This window comes from Penicillium atrosanguineum (assembly GCF_028827265.1).
Source record: "Penicillium atrosanguineum strain IBT 20685 chromosome Unknown utg000002l_segment0_segment0, whole genome shotgun sequence".
Taxonomy (NCBI): Eukaryota; Fungi; Ascomycota; class Eurotiomycetes; order Eurotiales; family Aspergillaceae; genus Penicillium; species Penicillium atrosanguineum.
Genome location: NW_026623134.1, coordinates 2,120,457 through 2,143,784, shown reverse-complemented (window position 1 = coordinate 2,143,784; position 23,328 = coordinate 2,120,457). Strand labels below are relative to the sequence as shown.

General features: G+C 51.5%; 12 protein-coding genes across 12 annotated transcripts; 7 read left to right on the top strand and 5 right to left on the bottom strand.

The window, feature by feature from the left end:
• Positions 1-144: 144 nt before the first annotated feature.
• On the top strand, positions 145-2,328 carry N7443_002580 (F1F0 ATP synthase subunit beta; the record flags this gene model as incomplete). The annotated part of the gene is made up of 6 exons (XM_056882636.1): positions 145-280; positions 365-534; positions 683-768; positions 835-877; positions 1,014-1,330; positions 1,396-2,328. The coding sequence occupies exons 1-6, from the start codon at positions 270-272 to the stop codon at positions 2,326-2,328; spliced, it is 1,560 nt and encodes a 519-aa protein (XP_056744477.1). The 5' UTR covers positions 145-269.
• A 930-nt stretch (positions 2,329-3,258) lies between these two features.
• Positions 3,259-5,701, bottom strand: N7443_002579 (1,4-alpha-glucan branching enzyme GLC3; the record flags this gene model as incomplete). Its single annotated transcript, XM_056882635.1, has 6 exons — positions 3,259-3,916; positions 3,976-4,311; positions 4,367-5,222; positions 5,276-5,375; positions 5,469-5,593; positions 5,653-5,701. The coding sequence occupies 6 exons, from the start codon at positions 5,699-5,701 to the stop codon at positions 3,259-3,261; spliced, it is 2,124 nt and encodes a 707-aa protein (XP_056744476.1).
• A 651-nt stretch (positions 5,702-6,352) lies between these two features.
• On the bottom strand, positions 6,353-8,833 carry N7443_002578 (alpha-1,2-mannosidase family protein; the record flags this gene model as incomplete). Its single annotated transcript, XM_056882634.1, has 5 exons — positions 6,353-6,812; positions 6,863-7,629; positions 7,677-8,110; positions 8,160-8,701; positions 8,751-8,833. The coding sequence occupies 5 exons, from the start codon at positions 8,831-8,833 to the stop codon at positions 6,353-6,355; spliced, it is 2,286 nt and encodes a 761-aa protein (XP_056744475.1).
• Positions 8,834-9,881: 1,048 nt separating this feature from the next.
• N7443_002577 (glycosyl hydrolase) lies at positions 9,882-10,643 on the top strand (the record flags this gene model as incomplete). The annotated part of the gene is made up of 1 exon (XM_056882633.1): positions 9,882-10,643. One exon carries the CDS (start codon positions 9,882-9,884, stop codon positions 10,641-10,643), a length of 762 nt encoding a protein of 253 aa, XP_056744474.1.
• A 31-nt stretch (positions 10,644-10,674) lies between these two features.
• Positions 10,675-11,256, bottom strand: N7443_002576 (uncharacterized protein; the record flags this gene model as incomplete). The annotated part of the gene is made up of 1 exon (XM_056882632.1): positions 10,675-11,256. One exon carries the CDS (start codon positions 11,254-11,256, stop codon positions 10,675-10,677), a length of 582 nt encoding a protein of 193 aa, XP_056744473.1.
• A 617-nt stretch (positions 11,257-11,873) lies between these two features.
• On the bottom strand, positions 11,874-12,949 carry N7443_002575 (aldo/keto reductase; the record flags this gene model as incomplete). The annotated part of the gene is made up of 5 exons (XM_056882631.1): positions 11,874-12,365; positions 12,420-12,653; positions 12,707-12,764; positions 12,816-12,826; positions 12,881-12,949. 5 exons carry the CDS (start codon positions 12,947-12,949, stop codon positions 11,874-11,876), a joined length of 864 nt encoding a protein of 287 aa, XP_056744472.1.
• Positions 12,950-14,671: 1,722 nt separating this feature from the next.
• On the top strand, positions 14,672-15,495 carry N7443_002574 (LITAF-like zinc ribbon domain-containing protein; the record flags this gene model as incomplete). Its single annotated transcript, XM_056882630.1, has 3 exons — positions 14,672-14,726; positions 14,782-15,241; positions 15,330-15,495. 3 exons carry the CDS (start codon positions 14,672-14,674, stop codon positions 15,493-15,495), a joined length of 681 nt encoding a protein of 226 aa, XP_056744471.1.
• A 416-nt stretch (positions 15,496-15,911) lies between these two features.
• Positions 15,912-16,592, top strand: N7443_002573 (uncharacterized protein; the record flags this gene model as incomplete). Its single annotated transcript, XM_056882629.1, has 1 exon — positions 15,912-16,592. One exon carries the CDS (start codon positions 15,912-15,914, stop codon positions 16,590-16,592), a length of 681 nt encoding a protein of 226 aa, XP_056744470.1.
• Positions 16,593-16,990: 398 nt separating this feature from the next.
• Positions 16,991-18,052, top strand: N7443_002572 (uncharacterized protein; the record flags this gene model as incomplete). Its single annotated transcript, XM_056882628.1, has 1 exon — positions 16,991-18,052. The coding sequence occupies one exon, from the start codon at positions 16,991-16,993 to the stop codon at positions 18,050-18,052; it is 1,062 nt and encodes a 353-aa protein (XP_056744469.1).
• Positions 18,053-18,597: 545 nt separating this feature from the next.
• Positions 18,598-20,005, top strand: N7443_002571 (NAD(P)-dependent oxidoreductase; the record flags this gene model as incomplete). Its single annotated transcript, XM_056882627.1, has 3 exons — positions 18,598-18,853; positions 18,907-19,400; positions 19,454-20,005. The coding sequence occupies 3 exons, from the start codon at positions 18,598-18,600 to the stop codon at positions 20,003-20,005; spliced, it is 1,302 nt and encodes a 433-aa protein (XP_056744468.1).
• Positions 20,006-20,442: 437 nt separating this feature from the next.
• N7443_002570 (class II fructose-bisphosphate aldolase) lies at positions 20,443-21,303 on the top strand (the record flags this gene model as incomplete). Its single annotated transcript, XM_056882626.1, has 1 exon — positions 20,443-21,303. The coding sequence occupies one exon, from the start codon at positions 20,443-20,445 to the stop codon at positions 21,301-21,303; it is 861 nt and encodes a 286-aa protein (XP_056744467.1).
• Positions 21,304-21,517: 214 nt separating this feature from the next.
• Positions 21,518-22,696, bottom strand: N7443_002569 (fructose-bisphosphate aldolase; the record flags this gene model as incomplete). The annotated part of the gene is made up of 1 exon (XM_056882625.1): positions 21,518-22,696. The coding sequence occupies one exon, from the start codon at positions 22,694-22,696 to the stop codon at positions 21,518-21,520; it is 1,179 nt and encodes a 392-aa protein (XP_056744466.1).
• Between the last annotated feature and the right edge of the window lie 632 nt (positions 22,697-23,328).

Below are 23,328 nucleotides of genomic sequence, written 5' to 3'. Positions count from 1 at the left end.
ATCGGGGTCATCAGTAAGGGTAGCGAGAATAGAAGAGCATGCAAAAAAGAAGCTATGTAAATTCAAGTCTTAATCAAAGATGGAGGTTGTTTGTACGAAAACACAGTCGGTTCATCACGGGACCATCGGCAAAACCGCCCCGGAAAGGCTAAGTCCGCCCAGTTCCCGTGCAAAGAGTCCACCAACCTCTTCTTCCTCCTTCTTCCCTCTTTTCCTCCCCCCATCCAAAACCCTTGTCCCCTACCACCTCGCTCTTCAACACCTTCATCATGTTCAAGAGGTATGCCCCATATTGCTGACCTTTCCATCTCGTCTTTTTCCTTTTTTTATCTAGGACTCTCCTCTGACTTCGTTTTTCCCACAGCGGTCTCGCCCGGACCTTCGGGAGGGCTGCACTTGCCCGGCCGACCCCCGTCGCTCGCGCTTTCCAGCCTCTCCGCTCCAATGCTCTGCCTGCCCTGTCTGCTCGCCTCGCCAGCACCGACGCCGCTCTGTCTGGCCGTGTCCACCAGGTCATTGGTGCCGTCGTTGACGGTACGTGTTCCGAATCACCTCCCTGGCGACGGATATCGGGGGATGCGAAAATCTTTTTCCTGGTCCCCAATCCATCTCCAAACCCATCGCAATCGATCTCAATCTCATCTCCTGGACAATATCTGACTTGCTATTCGCCGCATTATAGTTAAGTTCGATGGCGAGAAGCTCCCTGCCATTCTGAACGCCATTACGACCGAGAACAACGGACAGAAGCTCGTGCTCGAGGTTGCCGTACGTGCTCTCTGATTGGACGCCCCAGCTTCCCCCGACCTAAGCAAGCTAACCCGATCCTTTTAGCAACATCTGGGTGAGAATGTCGTCCGTACTATTGCCATGGACGGTAAGCTGCCCCTCCCCTGTTAGGTTGTCGAGCCACCGTGTTGTCGTTCCCCCTTTCACCGGAAGGGGACCCACACTCGGTCGGCCCGACACCCTCACCACCTCACCACCTTGCTAACATCGCCTGCTTCGAATAGGTACCGAGGGTCTGTCCCGTGGTGTTGCCGCTCAGGACACTGGTGCCCCCATCAAGGTCCCTGTCGGTGCCGGCACCCTGGGCCGTATCATCAACGTCACTGGTGACCCCATTGACGAGCGTGGCCCCATCAAGGCTACTCAATTCAAGCCCATTCACGCTGATCCCCCGCTCTTCGTTGAGCAGTCTACCTCAGCCGAGATTCTCGTCACCGGTATCAAGGTCGTCGATCTCCTTGCCCCCTATGCCCGTGGTGGTAAGATTGGTCTGTTCGGTGGTGCCGGTGTCGGCAAGACTGTGTTCATTCAGGAGTTGATTGTGAGTTCCTTCCCTTCGGTTGGACGCTGTCAATTGGACATGCAATACTAATTCAATTCCCTTAGAACAACATCGCCAAGGCTCACGGTGGTTACTCCGTCTTCTGTGGTGTCGGTGAGCGTACCCGTGAGGGTAACGATCTGTACCACGAGATGCAGGAGACTGGTGTCATCCAGCTTGATGGTGACTCCAAGGTGTCTCTGGTCTTCGGTCAGATGAACGAGCCCCCGGGTGCCCGTGCCCGTGTCGCCCTTACCGGTCTGACCATTGCCGAGTACTTCCGTGACGACGAGGGTCAGGATGTGCTGCTCTTCATTGACAACATTTTCCGTTTCACCCAGGCCGGTTCCGAGGTGTCTGCCCTGCTGGGTCGTATTCCCTCCGCTGTCGGTTACCAGCCCACTCTGGCCGTCGACATGGGTGGTATGCAGGAGCGTATCACCACCACCCAGAAGGGTTCCATTACCTCCGTCCAGGCCGTCTACGTCCCCGCTGACGATCTGACTGATCCTGCCCCCGCCACCACCTTCGCTCACTTGGACGCCACCACTGTCTTGTCCCGTGGTATCTCCGAGTTGGGTATCTACCCCGCTGTCGACCCCCTCGACTCCAAGTCCCGTATGCTCGACCCCCGTGTTATCGGTGACGAGCACTACAACACCGCCACCCGTGTCCAGCAGATGCTCCAGGAGTACAAGTCCCTCCAGGATATCATTGCCATTCTGGGTATGGACGAGTTGTCCGAGGCTGACAAGCTCACCGTCGAGCGTGCCCGTAAGCTCCAGCGTTTCCTGTCCCAGCCCTTCGCTGTCGCCCAGGTCTTCACTGGTATCGAGGGTCAGCTCGTTGACTTGAAGGACACTATCCGCTCCTTCAAGGCCATCATCCACGGTGAGGCTGATGACCTCCCCGAGGCCGCCTTCTACATGGTTGGTGACATCGAGTCTGCTCGCGCCAAGGGTGAGAAGATCCTGGCTGAGCTTGAGGGATCGGCCTAAATGTAATTCTGTCATTTGCTAGCTAGCGGCGTCCCCTCTGTTCAACCATTTCACGCCCACAATGATTTCTCTTTGCCCCCTTCATATTGGTCGTTACTTTTCTTGTGGTCTGGAATCTTTTTCCTTGTTCGAACTTTCGTCCTGCGCTGCCCCCGACGTCACTTTCCTTTTTCGAATGCGTGTATAGTACTCGATCTCGAAGAGAAAGAAAAGAAAGGGATTTTGATTGCCATTTTCAGTTTCCTGACGTCCTGTGTGGGGATTTGCACTTGAGTTGTTCGATCTAGGCCTCTATCTGGAAACAGAGAGGCTTATGGACTGACCGGACCCATGATCGGGAAGACTGATTTGGGGGCGAGGGGAAAGAAAATGGGAGATTTGGTGGATGGGATGGGGACGAACATGTCTAACTGAGCGAGTTGATGAGATTTCTTGGTCTTTTTAAAGCCCGGCTGGACACCCCTGGCTGGCGCGTGTTTCATTATTGTGTATTTAGAGTTGAAAACCCATGGCCCTAAAGGCAACCCTAAATATCCTGGTCAATCGGATTTCCTTTGTATCAATTCATTTTCTCTTGTGTCTTTCCATTCTAGATTCTAGATTCTAGATTGTAGCGTTCATATCTAGGTTTGTAGATTCGTCTCTTGGATGCCCAGTGAGCTCCGCTCTATGCCCTTGGATCTTACTGTTATCTGTCTACCTGCCAGCTATTACCTTGACGCTCGGCGTCTCTATCAGGGTAAATGACATCCGAACTCCTGGGCTTTCTGGGATGAATCGCCGATATCCACGTCCAGTCTACGTCAAGCGCAATTTTCAATACAAACTGTAAGATTATCAAAACTGGCTAAACGCAATCTGGTTCAAAAATATGCAGTCTACCTTCGTATAACGTTGAATCACAAATCCCGACAAATCCCGACAAACCCTTCAAAGAGTCTGCTCCAGCGCAAGAACCAACGCGGTCCTTGTCGGCAGATAGACCTGCACAAAGTTCCCCCTTCCATTCCACGGCATATCAGTCGTAAAGAACCTCGTATCCTTAACATTGCGTCCCAGACCTCCAAACGCCGGATCATCCGAGTCGAGCACAATCCGATAAGTCCCCGGAACATCAACACCAACCCGATAATCCGTGAAGCTATTAGTAGGGTGGAAATTGAAGATCCACAACAAGCCCGCCCGTTCATAGACAACCACCTTATCAGCCTCATTCTTGAGGCTGATATACGCCTGTGGCGCATGCAGCCAGCCGTACTTCTGCTCGGTGAGCTGCATTGCGCGATCGAAGTCGTTCAGGAAGTGGTAGCGGAGAAGGTTGTCGTCCGTGAGATTAAGTTGGCGCCGGGCGTACCAGAATGAGTTGTCGTTTCCTTCGCGAGGGAAATCGAGCCATTCGGGATGTCCGAATTCGTTGCCTTCGAAGTTAAGGTAGCCTTCGCCTCCCAAGCTGTGGGTTATCAGGCGGATCATTTTGTGCAATGCCATGCCGCGCTCGATCACAGGGGTGAATTCTGTGAGGACGGACATGTGGGTGTACATTTCCTTGTCGCAGAGCCACATCATTAGACTCTTGTCGCCGACCAGTCTGTTGTGGTGGTTAGATGAGGGTGGGGGTTTTTCATTTTGAGGGAGGAGTGGACTTACGCTTGGTCGTGGCTCTCGGCGTAGGCGATGGTCTTCTCGCCGTGACGGCGGTTAGTCAGGGTGTGGGTTAGATTGCCCATGTCCCATTCGCCATCTGTACTTTCTTTTAGAAGCTTGATGTACATGTCTGGGATGGCCATGGCGAGACGGTAGTCGAATCCGAGACCGCCAAGGGCGTGGGGGACACACAGGGCTGGCATTCCAGATACATCCTCTGCTACGGTGATGCAGTCCGGGTAGAGCTTGTGCAGCATCTCGTTGGCGAGGGTCAGGTATGTGACGCCCTCTTCGTCAACACCGGGTCCAAAGTACTCGTGGTATCCACCAGAGAAGCCGCTAGATGCAATGGTTAACAGAGAGCCAAAAATGACGGGGAGTAGATTCAACGTACGTTCCAATGCCGTGGTGTTGGTAAAGCATGCTAGTGACACCGTCAAAGCGGAAGCCATCAAACTGGTACTCCTCCATCCAGAATCGAAGGTTACTCAGGAGGAAACGCAGCACTTCATGGCTACCATAGTTGAACAAACGACTATCCCACAGTTCATGACGACCCTTATTGCCCCCATGGAAATAAAGGTGATCGGAGCCATCGAACTCGTTGATACCATCAAGCACGTTCTTCGAAGCGTGGCTGTGCACCACGTCCAGCAGAACCACCAAGCCCAGGCTGTGGGCAGTGTCAATGAGCTCCTTCAGGTCCTCAGGGGATCCATAGCGACTGCTGGCAGCGAAGAAATTGTTCACCTGATAGCCGAAGCTGGCATAGTAGGCATGCTCCATGACGGCCATGAGCTGGATGGCGTTGTAGCCCAGGTACTTGATACGAGGCAGCATATTCTTGGTGAACTCCTTGTAGGTGGCGACTCTTGTCTCGGGAGACGAGATACCGACGTGAGCCTCGTAGATTCGCAGACTCTCTGGCTTCTTGGGTCGCGGGTGCTGGAACTGGTATCGCTCGTTGGCGGGCGGGTTCCAGAAGACTGCGTCGTATACGGGGGAGATGTTGAGATCCTGAACGACTCGTTTGATCCATGCTGGGATTCGGTAGATGCGCTCAGAGCTGGGGAGCACCATGGTGATCTGTTGTCTAGTTAGACTTGGTTCGTCGATTGCCTTTGGGTTGTCCCTTGCCTTGATCTTGCTCTCGTGAGGAATCGCCGGGGCTCCGTTTTGCGCGGGAACTAACACTTCCCACACACCGAAGGTATTCTTCTTCATCTGGTTTGCATTGACATCCCAGTTGTCTGCTAGTCTCAGTATTCGAATTCGGTGTCTGTTGGGGTGAGGGGGAACGTACTGAAGTCACCGACCAGCGACGCTTCCACAGCATTGGGTGCCCACTCGCGATAGGAGATATCACCATTGGGCTGGACAATTAGACCGAAGGATTCATAGCCCTGCGAGAGTGTTAATCGTCAGATCTACCCTGCCACCTTGGTGGGTTCCCGGGAAAGTTTCGGAGCTTTGGGGGGGGGAGGGGGTCTTCTCACTTTACTGAACTTGTCCAGTCCACCCTCCGACTCGTCGATAGCATTGGCCCATTTCTTTACCAAGCTGTAGCGCTGCTTCAGCACGTCTTTATGAGATTCCAGCCACGGATCGAGCTTGAGGACGCCTGGGGTTGCATTAGTCGAGCTTTAGTCGAGCTTCTCAGTCGCGGCGGACGGAACATACCTGTGCCATCGGCAGGGCTTGAATCGATAGCTTCTTGTATGGCAGACATATTGAAGATAGATAAAATAAAAAAAAGAGAAGAGACGAGAAGAGAGAGAGAGGGGAAGGCCCCCTCTTGAACAATTATCGGCTCCGTATCCTGGAGTGATTGGCAAGCTGTGATGGCGAGGTGGGGATGCGGGGAGCTCGGGCCTCCGCGTTCTGGACTTCCCTGTTTTTGCTATGACAGCTTTGCGCTCAACAGTTTCGGCCTATTGTCTTGTATTTCGCGTATTTCATGTATCTCAGGTATCTCAGCGTCCATTCTTATCTTCGCTAGGGGACCTCCCCAGGGGGCTATTCATCGCCATACCTAGCTACATAGCCCATGTACCTGAATCTATCTCCGTGCCGAAAACATCCAGTCCCGCCGTTCCTGGCCTGTACAACCTCGATGCAGCTGACGGGCCGCTTTCCAGACCCTCACTGTATGCTACTTGCATCCCGGTGAAAACTCAGTTTATCGTATTATCTGGATCGATCTATCAGTCAATGCAATGGAGCGACTGGCCCTATCGAATTTGCCCAAACCCGACCAGCGGGTTTGATATGCTATGATATCATCGATGTCTCCCTCTGGGTTGTTGAACACCCAACAGGCACCAGGCACAAAAACATGTACAAGACATGAGAAAAAAAACAAACCATAAATACGACATATCTACTCCGACGCAGGACTCGGTGGCAGCTCGCCGCGGGTCCAATTGACCGCGGTCGGCCCAAGCTCAAACTCAAGCGTTCCTCCCTTCGCAAAGACATCATCCCAAGTCAACCAGTTCCGCTTCCACACCTGCCCGTTGACCTTGAGACTTTGAACGTAGATATTGCTGTCGCCATTGCCATCGCCTCCAGTGGACGTGATCCGCAGCTTCTTGCCATCACCTAGGTCAATGGTCATTGACCCGAACCAAGGTGAATGGATCAGGAAGGTTGTCTGGCCCGTGATCGGATACAGGCCGATCATGTTCCAGAGCAGCCAGGTCTGCATGGCCCCGGCATCGCTGTTGCCCGGTAGACCGGTCACTCCGGTCGAATAGTCGCTCTTGGCCACCTTGCGGGACCGCTCTACCGACAGGTCCTGCCGGTTGATGAAGTGGTACAGATAGGGGAGATTAAACATTCTGTCATGCAGGTCAGCGAGGCCCATCGAATATAGAAAGAACAGGCTTACGGCTCGTTGGTGGGATCAAAGATAGTTCCGCTCGATCCACTTGCGCCCTCTGTGAACATAGTATTCAGCCGGTTCAAGACTGTTTCATTCCCTCCCATCATCTTGATCATCTCTTTCATGTCGTGCACATCCGCAAATGAATATGCCCAGGCACTAGCCTCGTAGTAGGGATCTGTCCAGTAGCCGCCCGCGTTCAAGGTATCCACATCGATAAAACCGCTGCGGTTACGAGGTACCACAAACCCAGAGAATCCAAGCGAAGTCTGGTCCGGGTTCCAATGGTTGCGCCAGTTGCGCGAGCGGTTGAGGTATTTGCGTGCATCGTCGTCTCTCCCCAGCCCTGAAGCAACTTGGTACAACCCAAAGTCATTGTATGCATACTCAACGGCCCGACTGACTGCACGGTTGAATGTCGGTGTAATATAGCCCAGGCTAAGCCAGTCTGGGAGAGCCCCTCGGCCTTGATGGGTGGAAGAGTCGGGGGACATCGGGTCCACGGGGTAGTTGGCAGGTGTCACTTCTGCGTCTTTGACCATGGCTTTGTATCCGTCTTCCCAGTTGACTGCGCCACGAACGCCCTTGACGTATGCATCTGCGAGGACGTTGTCGGCATTGGAGCCACCCTGTGTGCGGCCGTTGTAATTAGATGAGCGTGCGTCAGGTAGGTAGCCGTCGAATCGCCAGATGTCGATTAGTGACCGGATCTGCTCTTCATAGGCGGTTGGCTGTAGAACCTGCATAAGAGATGTGGAGCAGCGGAATAAGTCCTGCATGGAATTAGTATATGGGGAAAGATGGAGCTGGCGAGACTTACCCAGAACGTGAATATGTCCTGATAGTAGGGTTCGGATGATTTCCAACCCGGGTTCTCGCCGGTCTGGTTGGTTGGAATCAGATGCATAAAGTACAGCGAGGTGTAAAGTAAACCGAGGCTGGTGTCATTGGCATTGGTCGTGGTGATCTTAGACAACACCTTGCTGTTCCAGTCCGAGACAGCATCATCCACGACAGATTCAAAGGTCATGCTCTCGGGGATCTCGCGATTCACATGATCGCAGGCCTGCTCTGTGGAGATCCAGGAAATCCCCACGCGGGAAACGACTTCACTATCACTGAACGAAAATAGCCCACCCACTCGAGTAGAGCCAGAGGCAGACGTCACAAAGCCACCTGGCTGTTCAACACTCTTTTCCGCGCCTGTCGCAGTGTATGTCTTGTTGCTTGTTGCAGATGAGTTGAAGTACCCGCCTAGCTAAAACGTCAGAGTCTGCGTAGTTTAATTGGAATTAAGACTCACAGAAATAAATTTTCCAATCCGGGGCTTCATTCCATCCATTATCATAGATCCCAGAGCCTTCGTAATGACCATCTGCAAAGATTGACAAATTGCCGCCCATATAGTTCTGACCAAGGCCCTGGCCGCGGAATGAAGGCAATACATGCGAGACATCCACCAACACATTACCTCGAGAGCCAGATGGGAACTTATATCGATACATACCAGCTCGAGCTGAAGCACTGAGCTCGACTTCCACACCGTCCCCGGTCTGAGCTTTGTAGTACCCAACAGAACCTTGATCAGACTCTTTTCTAGATACGGTGATATTGGACAAAGGGTCGCTGACGTTGCCGACCAACGGTAGCTGTGAAACGGTGCCATACTTGGGTGCTCCGCCGGTGCCTTGTTCATGCATCATACTGAAGCCGGAGAAGTTTCCGTTCGGTAAATAACCCGAATAGGAATCTGTGCCAGAGTGCAGCAGATCAGGACCTAGCTTGACCATGCCGAAGGGTCTTGCAGCGCCGGGGAAATCATTGCCTCCGTTTTGGGTTCCCATGCTTCAGGATGTTAATAACATCTTTCAACATGAGGTTTGAGAGAACCCACAAGACATCTACATGCTTGGTCAGGTCCTCTGCTGCAGAAAACGGCAGCAGAGACAAAGTAGTTAGCGTTCGTGAGTACTTCATAGTGAGCGTTGCTCCTCGGTCGTCAAGAAACTGACTCAAACCACAAGCTGTGGGAACTACTGGGGATATAAAGGCCCCTCAGTCTACGACCAGTTATGGAGTTGCATTAATTGGCTTCATTCTGGGTCCAGTTGCTAGAATTAAGCAAGATCGACAGCACAGTCAGTTTTCAATATGTGACACAGACTGCACGGCATACTGTACAAGCATCATGCTGCACTGCATTACCAGTTAATCTGGCCTGGAGGGGTTAAAGCACCGGGCAAATGACGAATGCCACGGAGAGAGCGTAGCCTACGAGTCAGTCCATGTGCATAGAGCACATGGGCTCTGACTCGATACCCAAGGCCAAAAGTGGCATGTACTCAACACGCTAAGACGCGCACCAAAACAAGCACGCTCCTTCAACCCCCATATTTCAACCGGCATGTGTCGCTCACTGGACGTTTAGGGGGTTATCGTTCTAAAGGGGCTGTTTATGGAATGTTCATGTGGCCAAATCAGGAGCGCCCCTGGATTCACATGGGATGAGCAGCTACCGCTCCACGTGGGATTCTGGTTGGCTGAGGCTTCGGATAGTTTCACTCTGGACTACTGTACAGTATCAGGGGAAATAATTCAAGGGCCTGTATATCTTTAAGTTTGGAGATCAAGATTAGATGAGCGGTGAGCAAATAGTAAGATGATGAGCGTAGAGAGGTGAGAATCGGGCCACAATAAACGGTGAGTGGACCTTCATATTAGGTTTCGCTCATGATGCCATTTGCCGTTGCTAATCTACTACATGGAATATACCTCTTGAAGCAGAGCTCCATCAAGATATTGAACGGGATGTTTCTTGCCTCGGGAGTCTGCAATAGAAAATGCAATGCATACTTCATTGAAGCCTGACTACCAGGGCAGCCCTGGTAGTCAGGCACCAATATACTTAATCGGGAATAGCGGGTAGATCGTCGATGCTCACTTTACCCTGAGATTCTCAAGCAGAGCAAAACATTGTGCCACAACCATGCCATAACCTTTAAAGCCGATCAAGCTCGCTAGCAGGATGGTGCGGCACAGTCCAAAATCTCATATCACCTGGTGGATGCGGGTACGTCGGTTTTTCTACGATCTCGAGTCACCCCTTCGACTACGAACCAGCCTTATCCGCCTTGGCCATCGACATAAGTACCCTGTCCTTGCCCTGCTACGCCTCTTCTGGCCATTCCCAACATGGCACTTTCGCGTCCCCGACCAGGTACCTTTGAAGACCATGGTGAACAACATCCCGCTCCTGGATTCCCGCGCAGCCACTACAGACCTGGCCAACATGAGTTCGGTCCCTCTATGGCGCGCCAGAGACACCCCACTTCGAGCTTTATACCGAATATATGAGGCGATGATCGCACGAGAACCCTATGCGATCGGCCCACAGGTAGAATACTTCTTCTACCAGAATGAGAGGTCGTGGAAAGTCAGCCGGATTCCTGACCCGTGCGATTGCGACCCCGTGCGGTACGCGATTCTGGCCTGTGTCGCCGAGGAACTTGCAAGGGCATTCAACTGGCGCATGAGCGTGGGAATGCGAAGGGATAAGCGGAAGCATATCTATCGTAAGACATTTGAGGATCCGCTTCCACCATTCGTGGCGGAAACCGCACCCGGTTGGACTTGGAGCGTGCCCGCAATCGATGTCGAGTGCATTGCAGACCTGCCTGGAGAACTGCTAGATGTACAGGGAAGACTTGTACTCGAAGATGGTGGGGAAAACCCTTCATTTGCAGAGAGGAATATTGTGGCCAACACTGGTCACTTTTACACGGTGTGAAATGCAAGGGCCAGATACGTCATGTGCAGATCTAGTCAAACGCCTCTTCGTCATGCTCCTGCCGGTATGCAGAAGCGATCTCGCTCATTGTTGCACTGTCCGGCGGCATCTCAAATGAACAGATATTCAGTGTCCGGATATGCTCCCTGCTCAACGGGCCGGCATTCTGCATCCGCAGATGCCTCAGAATCGCGACTACGTCAACGATATCCGATCCTCGCTTGACATGTTTCCTGCTATTATGGATGCGCCGAAGCTTCCGTTCCAGTGCATATTCCAGTGGAACGGCAAGTACCCGTAGATTGGGCCCCTCCCAGAGAACGATATTCTGCTCGTGTGCCATCTCGAACAAGTCTTGTCTGGACTGTTCGGGGATGAAAAATGCCATGTCATCATTGACCCAGTCTTCGGTAAACCCCAGTTGGTTTGCCGTACGTATCATCGCATTCTGCAACGGCCGTTTCACATCGTTGTCGCTCGCCCACTGGGGTTCGAGAAGATAATCCAAATCGCCCGTGCTCTCGCGGTTGTGGAAATAGTTGGTCGCGAGGAAGCCTCCCGTGGAGATTAATGTAATGGGAGCGAAAGCGATCAACCAGTCATCCTTGCCCATCTCCCTATCCAAAACCTCGAGCCCTGATGGAAACGCCGCCTATTAGCGCGCACTAACTACCGCGAAGGGGCTATCTCATACCTCTTTGGAAATCATCAGCACAGAAGCGCCTTTTCACCCTTTCCATGCCTCTGCGGCTCTGTAAATGGGGGGAAATTTAGATGGGAGAGAGTTACAGCTGTCGTTTTGAAGATAAAAGCGTCGGAAACAGAAACAGAGAACAAAAGAGATACACCCTACATCATCTGATGAGTTGGAACACAAGTGTAAAGGTCCTGTCAGCAGACGAGTCTCGGATGTTCTAGGCGTCTTCAGCTCCAAGAGGCTACCCCGCCCCAATCCTGTACTTTCTGCAACCCGCTGGAATAAGCATTCAGTGGCGGACAAGGACGTGGGATGTTTACATTGTTCGATAGGCGCGCCTGGAAGGTGTTTGGCCCTTTGCCCTTTGCCATACACGTCATGAACAGGGCCCATTCCAGTCTTTACGCAAGCCACAATGTTCATCGGATACATTCACCTATAAAGTCGATCGCATCTTACCAAAAAAGAGAGAGACAATTTTGAACCCATGAATTTAGTGCGATTGCGGCCCGTCCGATGTTTTACCTATAAACTTAATCTTCAAGCCTAGACACAGTTGGATCCCAAGCCACTGGACTATATTCATCCGTCTCCAGCCCCTTTACCTCTTCAGGCGTCAATGAAAAGTCAAACACTTCCGCATTAGCCGCAATGCGTGACGGAGTAGCACTCTTCGGCAACGGAATAAGACCCTTATCCAGACTCCACCGAATCAATATCTGAGCCTCCGTCTTTCCATACTTCTTCACCAGCCGCTGAAGTGCAGGCTCGTCCCACCGATTACCGCGCACAATAGGACAGTAGGCCTGAACAGCGACCCCACGCTGTGTGCACCAGTCGACAATATCCTTACGCGCCAACCACGGATGAAGCTCAACCTGCTGAATACTCACAACACCACCTTTACCCTTGCCACCCTCAGTTTCAAGCTCGGCAATGTGACGCTCGAGTTCGTTGAGGTGGTGGACACTATAGTTGCTCACCCCGATGGACCGGACTTTGCCGGCTTCGACGGCTTCAACCAGCTTGGGATAAAATTAGCGATGATTATGCTTTGGTAAGGGTTTTGCTGGACTTACAGCTTTCCAGGCACCCTTACGATTCTCGGAACCGCCCATTGGCTTGTGCAGGAGGATCAGGTCGATATAGTCCAATTTTGCCAGCGCCAAGCTCTTATCGACCTGTGCTTTGGCGGCATCATAGCTGATGTCGAAGACTTTGGAGGTGAAGAAGATCTGCTCGCGGGGAATTCCAGATGCGCGGATGGCGTTTCCGCAGCCTTCTTCATTGCGGTACATCGCCGCGGAATCAATCTGGACTCGAGTCAACAAGGTTGTTCTGCTAGTGCTCAAAGATGGGTACATACATGGCGGTAGCCAGCCTTGAAAGCATCGAGACAGCATCGCTCTGTCTCCTCTGGAGGTCTGCGTGAGAATGTTAGCTCTGGCGGGGTGATGTTATGGCGGGGTCATTACGTCTTGTAGACCTGGAGTTTTTATTAGTCCGGCGTCAATACTTTTACAAATGGATGAGTACATACTCCAAAGCCCAAACGAGGTATCTCATACCCGCTGGGAAGCTTGATTGTTGAAGTAATCGTGGTGGCCATTCTTCTAATGCTCATGATACGGTTTGATGTTCCTACGGGAGGTGGAGGGAAAGGTACTTTATAAGCTCAGCTTACCACGTCATTACGGTGATAACTGTGTTGAGTCCGTTTAACTCCTTCTGTAATTCTACATGCCTATCATCTGTCTTTGTTTTGTACTTGATTGCTGGAATTGTGGAACCGGTTTTTTTGTTATCCCGAGGACCCTGAAGTTTAGGCCTCGGGGAAGTCTCCTTCCGGTAAGCCCGAGCCTCATTTTACCACCGAGTCCCTGGTCTATAATTGAGGATAATATAACTGAGCTATCCATGCAGTGATCACCAAAAGGACTAAATGATCGAAATATTTCTTGACTATTAATTTCGAATTGGACACTGTTGAGTACTGCGGGGGAATGTTACGTGCTGCGATCTTCGGTAAACTCGGCCATTTCTGGCCTTGCATTGACTCCTTCATATTTCAGACTGAAATACCGTAAGGCTGAAACTACGCTCTGGACTATTTACCTGGAGAGTTTTAGTCAGGGCTGATGGCAGATGGCACATGCTTGCTGCTACCGTACCGCGTGGGCGAAGCTGCTATCCAGGAGGCAGGTTTAAAAGAGCCTAGAATCTCACAAATTAAGGTTTTCGTTGGTAGAGTTACTAAAACGTGCGACAAAACAGAGTCTGCAAAGAAAACAAGCCTCATGTTAAACACAGATCACCAGCTTGGCGGAAAGTTCACCACTCGAGGATTAACACGCCGCTTTCCAGCCGCAACGCAAACAATATGATCTGTCATCTAACTTCTCCATACATGCGTTTGCACGCTTCTGGAGTCCACATTTTGGGGGCCACATGTGCCGTGGTAGCAATGCAGTTTAGCGCCCGTGGAGAGCGCCTTCGTTCCATCCTTTCAAGTTTACCCTGGGCTAGACCGGTTTAAAACTGAGCCCTCGTACTGTGAAAACTCCGAATTGCTTACATTACCACAGGCGTTACTTGACAAGGATGGGATCAGCCTCGACCGCAGGCACAATAGCTCATGATTGGATTGAGGCTTAGACTAAATGCCCTGTGGGTCCAAGCTGTAAAGCTCCAGGGGTACAAGACCTGGTTTTTCAACTCGCTAACTTGCCGTTTTCTTTGAAAATTTGGCGAAGTAATGGTGGAATTAGCCATTGGTCTTTTAATGTACCAGCCTCTGTTTTATAAAAGGCGAGCGACGAACAAAATGTGCCCCCCAAATCAATTGACCCAAGGGGGAAATTGGCCCTGTAATACAGTCTTGGTACAACACGAGCCGCAGTAGCATAGCCTCCTCTTAACAGTTGCCTGACAACGCTGCGCCACACTTCGGAGAAAACAAGCGACGCTTCTTCAGGATTGGGGCGTCTCGGAATTGAAAACAGTGCTTTAACATTGAGGTATGATTTATCACAATGTTGAGGCAAGCTGAAAACGACGCGTGGTCTAGGTAACGGTCAGTTGGCAAATACGAAGTAGGTCAGTGCACTAGGCTTCCAAATGCCCCGTACAGCTTAGTTTGAAGGGGTATCAGCCTTCACGATCAAATGGGAACGCGCTATTTCCTGAAAGGGATTGCCCAGCCCGGGTCCGTTATAAAGTGTAGACCGCCCTAGGTCGCGACTGGAGTTACACTTTTCCCTCTTCGTTTTTCACTCTTGTGTGCTCGCCCTTACGCCCCTGTCTACCCCGATTTAGACGAAAAACACGCATCATGGTCGAGTCTAACGAGCATACCGAGAACAAGCTACCGAACAGAGACAGTGAAGGTGAGTCCCCCGCATTTTACGAAGTCCCAAACCCCCGCGTCTGACTGGAAGCTAGGCCTCATTCCTGTCGAAGCACCTCCACACTCAGGCATTAGTCCCGTGAGCCCGCCCGACTCAGAAATCATCCATCCAGCTTCATCCGTTGGTACAGGTCCCCTGGTATCAGCGGTCTCGGAGAAGCCTCCATTGCACGGCGACTACGATGCGCCAACCCCCATCTACCCCGACGAACCAGCTAAATCATACCAGGGACAACATCAACCCGATCAATCAAATGGCGCACTGGCTGGCCAGTATCCGGTGAACTCGCCATCTGATTCCAAGGCATACCCTGGTCAACCGAGTCCGCATCCTCAACAGCCGGGCATGTACTATACACCCTATGGTCACCCGAGCGGATATGCTACAGCCACGCCCTTGCATTCGCTTCTATCAGCACCATGTCCGGTGGACTGCCCCTGCTGTGGAAAGCGAGAGATGACGAGGACTGAGGCGGTTAGTGGCGGGACGACACAGTGAGTTGAGCCCTGATTGAATGGTCGCATGGTCGAATGAGTTGATCTGGCGATCAACATGTGATCCATCATACTAATATATTGATAGTGGTTGGGCTGCTATTCTTTGCTGCTGTTGCTGTCTTGGGTGCATTCCTTACTTGATGTCTTCACTCAAGGATGTCGACCACTACTGCGGCGCGTGTAATGCCAAAATCGCGATTTGGCACAATAGTGGCCGTATTGAGGTGTTGCAGAACGGACAGAGGAATTAATTACGTTGCGACCTCGAGATCTTTATGATTTTTTTTGTTTTGATTTTCATGACTTTTTGTTTTGATTTGCTGGAAATGGCTCTGGCTACGGTGTTGTAAAGTGATACCACTTTGTTTTACGATCACGGCTGAATCTTGTCATGCCTCATCGCATGGTGTTAAAAATCGCCATACTACAATCTACGGCTTGTAAAGAAGGACTTATTATAATTCTTTATAAGGAATATTGGTTGAAGATAACATGATGAATAAGCTCGAGGCAGCAAATAAAATGCCAAGATAAGGCTCGTATTTGGGTTTGCTGCAGGTCCGATGATGCGGTCATTTCACCCATTCGGTTTCTGCCGAACACAACAACTTCATCGACTTCCCGAGAGGAGAGGAAACGAGAAACTAGCATAGGAATTCTCCTCACCATGTTCCGACTCATCTTCACGGCAACAGCCGTCCTCACCGGTTCCTCGGTTGTCTATTTCTACATTTTCCACAAAAAGCTATCCGCACGCATCCAGCACAGATCACACTGCGGGAAGCTCGCGGCATCAGCAAAACCGTGTGAAATTGAGTCGATTCCAGATGCCGTCTTCACAGATAAATACTTTACTCTCTATGATTGGTCTTCAAAATCAGTGCCGCGCTACCTGATGCCCGGTTGCACAACGACAGAGGAGCTCTTCACCAAGCTAGTCCGCCGCAATATGACGGTTTTTACGCATTTCCCGCAGGCGCTGATGATCCGAGTTGGCTGCACCACTGCAGAAGAGATACATAGCTTTAAGACGTCACATATCTCTTCTCTGGATTTCGATAAGGGGGATCTTGTCTGTGGTGTGTACCGAGTTATCGCGCGGAGCAAGAATAAGGTGGAGTTTGAAATGACGATGAAGAATATGGAGTTTGTTAACGGAAGACTTGCTCTAAGCTTCAAGGAGAAGGGCGGCGATGTGATTTTCTCCAGTGAAACCGTCATGTGGCGAAGGGCGGATGAGTCGAGGACTATGCCGCTTGAGAAATGTGTTGTGCGCTTCATGCACGAGACGGCGGCGTGGTGGTTGATAGATTCGGGGACAAAGTATCTGATGGATCTGGAGGTCTGAAGCTGGAACTTTCATCGGTTCTTTCTTGTTCAGGCGTTGGTTCAGGTGCCATTCTTTATTGAAAAACCTGGGTTGTACTCACTTCTTTCACAATTCTGCTTCAACGTGTAACATTACTTGATCATAATACAATGAAATGTAAACGGATGTAGAACGAGACATTCTGATATTGACTTACGAGCCGTTGTGTTCATCAAATTACTATAGATGATGAGAAGAATGTCAAAGACCGTCAGCAATGATTCTTGCCAATGTCTTTTGTCATGTCCTTTGATCTCAATCTATCGTACCTGGTAGGCTGCATTCGGTCCGCACCATCAGCTCATTCATTTAAACCGTGAAGAGTTCAGAGTCGAAGAACTCTCAACCATCACTCACTACTCATATCCATCTCCACCATGTGCAAGTACACCTACCACCATTTTCCGATTTGCGGACACATCTCCAACTGGACTGTCGTCAGCTGTCTAGACCTGACCCACCAGGTCCGTACACTAGGTCAGCGGCAGGGTCTGACTTGCGACCGGGTCGAAGTCAAGCACAAATTCAACCGAAAGGCCAGCGGGACCCCCTGTGTCCAATGTGACAGAGAATGGTGCGATGCTGTCAGCCACGACACCATGGATGACTGGCTGAACCAAAATGACAGCACCATAGAGGGTATTAATGCAGACCGACCTCTGTTCGAGTACTCCGTTCGCATAAACCCTCATGCGAGCAGTGATCCAGCTGAGTATTTCCCGTCCAGCCGTGACACAGACGAGCAGTCTGATGTGTTTGCAGATTCCAACTTCGCCGTTAGACCTAGTCCGTCTAACTCTCCAGGTAACTGTATTGAAGACCACGGTGGCTTCGTATCCCCCTCTCCGATTTTCAGCACCAGAAGTTCGGTGTTCACTCTTTCTACCACCGACAAGAGCACAACTTCGGATCCTAACAGCAGTGATTGGGAGACTCACGAATCATCCGACTCACGCCTTCATAGGCATATTCGCATTCGCTACCGACGGCCGATGCTTGATTGGAAATTGGTGAACTCTGACTGTGATCGAGTGCCCACTGCTTCCCTGCCTAGGAAATCGCCACAAGATAGCCCAGACAGCCCTAATACGTCTAGCATGTTCAGTGAGACTGGGTTCTTTAGTATCTCTAGCCACCCTAGCAGCCCCACTTTCCCGAACAGCTTTGCAGAGTATGTGTTGACGGAAATTCTATCTGACAATAGCGCCTCAATGCCCTATGCGCGTCTTTCCGAGGGCATCGCTCCTATTGCTCTATATGATATTGGGTACAGTAGTGAAGAGAGCCAGCAACAGGGGCATTCATCTCCAGCCAGTACATCATCAGCCAGTTCGTCGTCAGCTAACTCGGACATGAGCGCTTCTCCACAGCGTTTTCGGTCAGCAAGGGGCCGAACTAGGACTCCGTACCCACGCGTGGCTTCCAAGGCTTCTAGGTAGCTAGAGTTGTAGCGTCGCTTCATTGCCGTTGCCTCGGAGGGAGAGGCCCTGAAGCTCGGTCTTCGGCATCCTCTCCGTGTTGACAATCTTTAGGCTCTTTTTTGTATTTTGCTTTCGAAGTAGTTGCTTAATTTATGTTGACCTTTCTGTTTCCTTCATTCATTCATTCGGTCAGTTCTGTGCCTGTTGTAGAAAAAGTGAATGTTGATTACATGAAACCACCATGCTACTCCCCAAGGTCCAGGGATTTCCCATGCTCTGAAAAGCCCTTTAACCGGATAAAATCACCACCCGTAGATCCCCAAAACACCTAGTATTAACCGAACCCCCAACTGAAGCCCAGAGCTCCATCGGCTCGGGAAGGACATGGTGCTCGGGAGACTCGGACTTAGCCCGAACATCCCACTCGGGCGCTTCCCCAGATGACCCCCTCGGACCCCCACGTTCGCTGTGATTTCCGGTCTCCAATTTCTACATATTCTTGGTTTTCTGCTGTTTTCATTACTGTTGATATCCTCAGCTCTGCAATTCGTTATTTATCCACCATGTCTAAACCATCTGTTGGCTTCGTCGGCCTTGGAGCTATGGGCTTCGGCATGGCCACTCATCTGGTGAAGGAGGGATACTCCGTTCACGGGTTCGATGTTTTCCCCGCTTCGGTCGACCGGTTCAAGGCTGCCGGTGGTATTCCGGCTTCATCACTGAAAGAATCTGCAGATGGCAAGTCGTACTACATCTGCATGGTGGCATCTGCGCCTCAGGCGCAATCCGTTCTTTTCGGCGAGGACGGTATTGTTTCCGGTGAGCTAAGCAATTGTGGCATAATGCAAGACATTGAGCTGATCCCATTATAGTTCTCCCCCAGAATGCAACTCTTCTCCTTTGCTCCACCGTTCCAGCTTCGTACGCCCAGTCTGTAGCCGCAGAGCTACAATCTTGTGGTCGCGGAGATATCCAGTTCATCGATGCTCCCGTCTCCGGTGGCGCCAAGCGCGCTGCTGATGGCACTTTATCAATCATGGCGGGCGCATCTGACTCCGCGCTGGAGAGCGGCCGGTTCCTACTCGAGGCCATGTCCGATTCGAACAAGCTTTATCTGGTGCCTGGCGGAATTGGCGCAGGTAGCAATATGAAGATGGTGCATCAGGTTCTAGCTGGTATCCATATCCTGGGAGCTAGCGAGGCGATGGGGTTCGCTGCGCAATTGGGTCTGGATGCGCATAAGACTGCGGATGCTATTAAGTCTGGAGATGCGTGGTCGTGGATGCATGAGAATCGTCTTCAGCGTATGCTGGACGAGGATTGGCACCCCGGTGCGAGTGCTTTGACTATTATTTTGAAGGACGTGGTGAGTAGCATAGTGTCGCTTTCGCAAAATACAATTGCTAATGAGATGACCAGGGGATCATCACTACTTCTGCCCGCCAGAACCAGTTCCCCACCCCACTTTGCTCGACAGCTGAGCAGGTCTACCTATCTGCTCTACTTCAAGGCTACGGCGCCGTCGATGACTCCTCCATGGTCCGCCAGTATTACTCCCAGGCCATCACAAAGGTCGCAAACACCAAGTCCGCCGAGGAGACTGCCGAAGCACAACAGCTAGTCCTAGATCTGATGCAGCTAACAAACCTCGTCGCTGCCGCCGAAGCTATCGCATTTGCTAGCTATCTCAAGGTCGACCTCAAGCAATTCTTCACACTTGTCAGCGATGCCGCCGGCTCAAGTCGCCAGTTCATGACCATGGGATTGGAGATGATTGAGGGCCGTGTTGGTCAGAACTCGGAAACCATTAACGATGTAATTACACGCTTGGAGAAGGCCGTGCAGAAGGCGCGCGACTTGCACTGCCCTTTGCACCTGGGTAATGCGGCGATGGGTGTCTTGTTCATGGCGAAGAAGGCTGGATTTGGTGCCGAGGGAAGCACCAGTGTGATTAAGGTGTTTGGAAACTAGTTTATATATCCCATAGCTCTGAATATTTTCAATGTTGAATTCGTGAAATCATCAACTCTAGTTTATTCGCACTTTGAAGTCATAGTCATCTCCAATAGTTCCAAGTATCCACGCCCCGGAGTCACTACGGATCAAGCGCGCGACACCACAGACCAACAAGCTGAATAGTAGGATTACCCCACGATAAATCACGACCGAGGTGATGTCCCACGGTTCAATATCGGCTCCACGTTCCTTCGGGGAAATTTAATTAGACGTCATTGGACCCTCTCGGAGCACCTCCGAAGACTCGGACATTATGCGAATTGATTGCAACACTCGGACAGCACCGCGAGCGCCTATCTAACTGCCTAAGAAGAATAAAAGGCTCAAACCCCGCAGTGCAAGCTCCATTCAACCAAGTCACCCACCTCCTCAATCCAATCCTAACAACCAAAATGTCACTCACCGACAATCGCGCCCTGCGCATCCTCGACCATGCCGCCGAGAACCACTACGGCGTGCCCGCCATGTGCTGTTACAACGTGGAAGGAATTCTAGCCACCGTCCGTGCAGCCGAAGCCAAGCGCTCACCCGCCATGATCCTCCTCTTCCCCTGGGCTGTGCACTACGCCGACGGAATCCTAGTCCACGCCGCCGCGGAAGCCGCGCGCAACGCCTCGGTGCCCGTCACCGTGCACATGGACCATGCGCAAACGCCCGAGATTATCCGCCGCGCTGCGGAATTGGGTGGCTTCGACAGTATCATGATTGATATGTCGCACTACGAAAAGGCAGAGAACCTGGCATTGACGCGCGAGTTGGTGGAGTACTGCCACGCGCGGGGTATCGCCACGGAAGCGGAGCCTGGGCGCATCGAGGGAGGGGAGGATGGCATTGCTGATACGGCTGACCTCGAGGGACTGCTGACGACGCCTGAGGAGAGTCAGGAGTTTGTCGATACTGGAATTGACTGGTTGGCGCCTGCTTTTGGAAATGTGCACGGCGAGTATGGACCGCGCGGTATTCAGCTTGAGTATGAGCGACTGCAATCGATTAATAAAGCAGTTGGAGGGAAGGTGAGGCTTGTGCTACATGGTGCAGATCCTTTCACGAAGGAGATTTTCCAAAAGTGCATTGATTGTGGCGTGTCGAAGATCAATATCAACAAGGTGTTGAATAATGAATATATTAAGGTTCAGCAGGAGAAGGCGGGTAAGGTTCCACTTACTACATTGTTGGAGGAGGCTACAAATGCTATGCAGAAAGCTGTGGAGGGATGTATGGACCGATTGAATTCTACTAGAAGATACCCTTAGAGTGCTGTGGAACATTTTAGTGATCTTTATGAGACTAAGCTGGATACATTCATTGATAGATTCGGTTAAATAACTACCCTAACTCCAACGCCATTTATATTAAAATAATTTCTTGGATATCAATGAGGCCCAAAGAAAAGCAAGTGTTCCCAATCTCTTGCTAGTCATGCTGCACTATACAAGTTTCAATCATGGATGAATGACTTGGAAGTATTTAGCCACCGATAAGAGGACCGAGCATGGCACCAACAACGGGCACGTGGTCAACAAGCTGACCAAGACCGAGAAGACCGGCCTTAGCTGAAGGAGTAGCGCTGGCAGAGACGCTAGCGGAGCTCGAGGGAGTGGCATGATGCTTGCTGGACGAGACGTGGCCCTCGTGAATGCCCATAGAGTGCATGGGACGGTGAGTGGACGAGAGAGAAGCCTTAGAAACGAAGCTGCTCATGGCAGAAGTGGGAGTCGGGCGAGCATGAGAGCTTTGGACAACCATGGAGGTAGAAGCCGGCTTGGGGGCAGCCATGGAGCTGGAGGGAACCATGGAGCTGGAAGGAGCCATGGAGCTGGAAGGAGCCATGGGGATAGAAGCCGGCTTGGGGACAGCCATAGAGCTAGAAGGAGCCGCAATACTCTTAGGCTCAGCCTTCGAGGAGTGTGTCTTGGAAGAGTGCATGGCAACGTGAGAAGGAAGAACAGGCTTGATAGTCACAGGAGCCTGGGTTGGCTCGGGAATGTCCTCGGTAGGAACAGCCTCAGCGGTGGCTTGGCCCATAGCCTCAGCAATAGCGGAGGACACAAATTCAGGCTTAGCATGGTGAGAAGACGTGGGTGCAGGAGCAACAGGAGCAACCGGGATAGCAGGAATGGGCTCTTTAGGAACCGGGTTCTCAGCAACAGGATCTGAGAGAGGAACAGTCTCCTTAGTCTCAGGCTTTTGCTGGACCTTTGGGGCATGCTCAGCGACCACAGGAATCTCAGCCGGCTTTGGCTTAGGCGCAACTGGCTCTGGCTTCGGTGCCGGTGGCTGGATCTTGGGGACATGTTCAGCGATTACAGGAACCTCCGCCGGCTGGGGCTTGAAGACCATGGGCTCCGCCTTCGGTGCTGGAGAAGGGATCTGCTGCATCTGAGGAGCCACATACTGCGGTACGTGGCTAGTTGGCTGAGGTGTGTTGTAAGAGCCGCCTCGAGCAGACTCAACAGCTTCCATAGCAGCCATATAGGCAGGAATGGGGTTTGTCATGCCATCATCATCACTCTCGGCGACACTTGAACTGCCGGACGTGATAAAAGGAAAGCTATTGGCGAAAGGATCGCCGTTGGGCTTAGGGAACGAAGGTGCAGCTGCTGCGGTGAGGGCGAACACCGCCAAAGAAAGGTATGAGGTATGCATCGTGTACGAGCCTCTGTGTCGAAATGAAAGAATAGGGTCGGAAGAGACTTGAAATGGCGTCGGGGTGAAGGGGTGCGGAGGCTTTAAGTACAGGGTGCTTGAAATATTGATCTACAGTCTGTTGTGATCTTGATACCGCGTCCTCCATGCCACACGCGCGGATGAGGATCTGCATTGGATTGGATGACGAGGTTGCATAGCATAAGGGATGTGCCCTATGGCTTGGTATGAGAGATATGACCAGGCGCATAGCTGAATTCCAGTACCAAGCCCGCAAATCACGGTCAGCTCCTGTGGAATGATCGCCGTTGAACCTACCTAGAAAATCTCCCCGGGGTTAGAACAAGCGCTCTAAGCATTGGTTATTGCTTTGCAAAAAATGATACCTGCGCGGTCTCTCCTCCAATTGTGATATAGATAGGCAAGCAAAGCTTGGTTAGGCTTGGCTCATGGTGGCTGCATGAGTCCTGTCTAATGTTCTTAGTTGTCCCTCGTGGGAGTTACTGATTGGAGAATTTCGGGCTTTTTCTTACAACACTGGCTACGAACCCGCTCGACCCTTTCAAGTGCCTTGAAGGGACGTTCATTTCAAATCCCTTTGGAGATAAATGTCTATAGTCTCTCCATACATT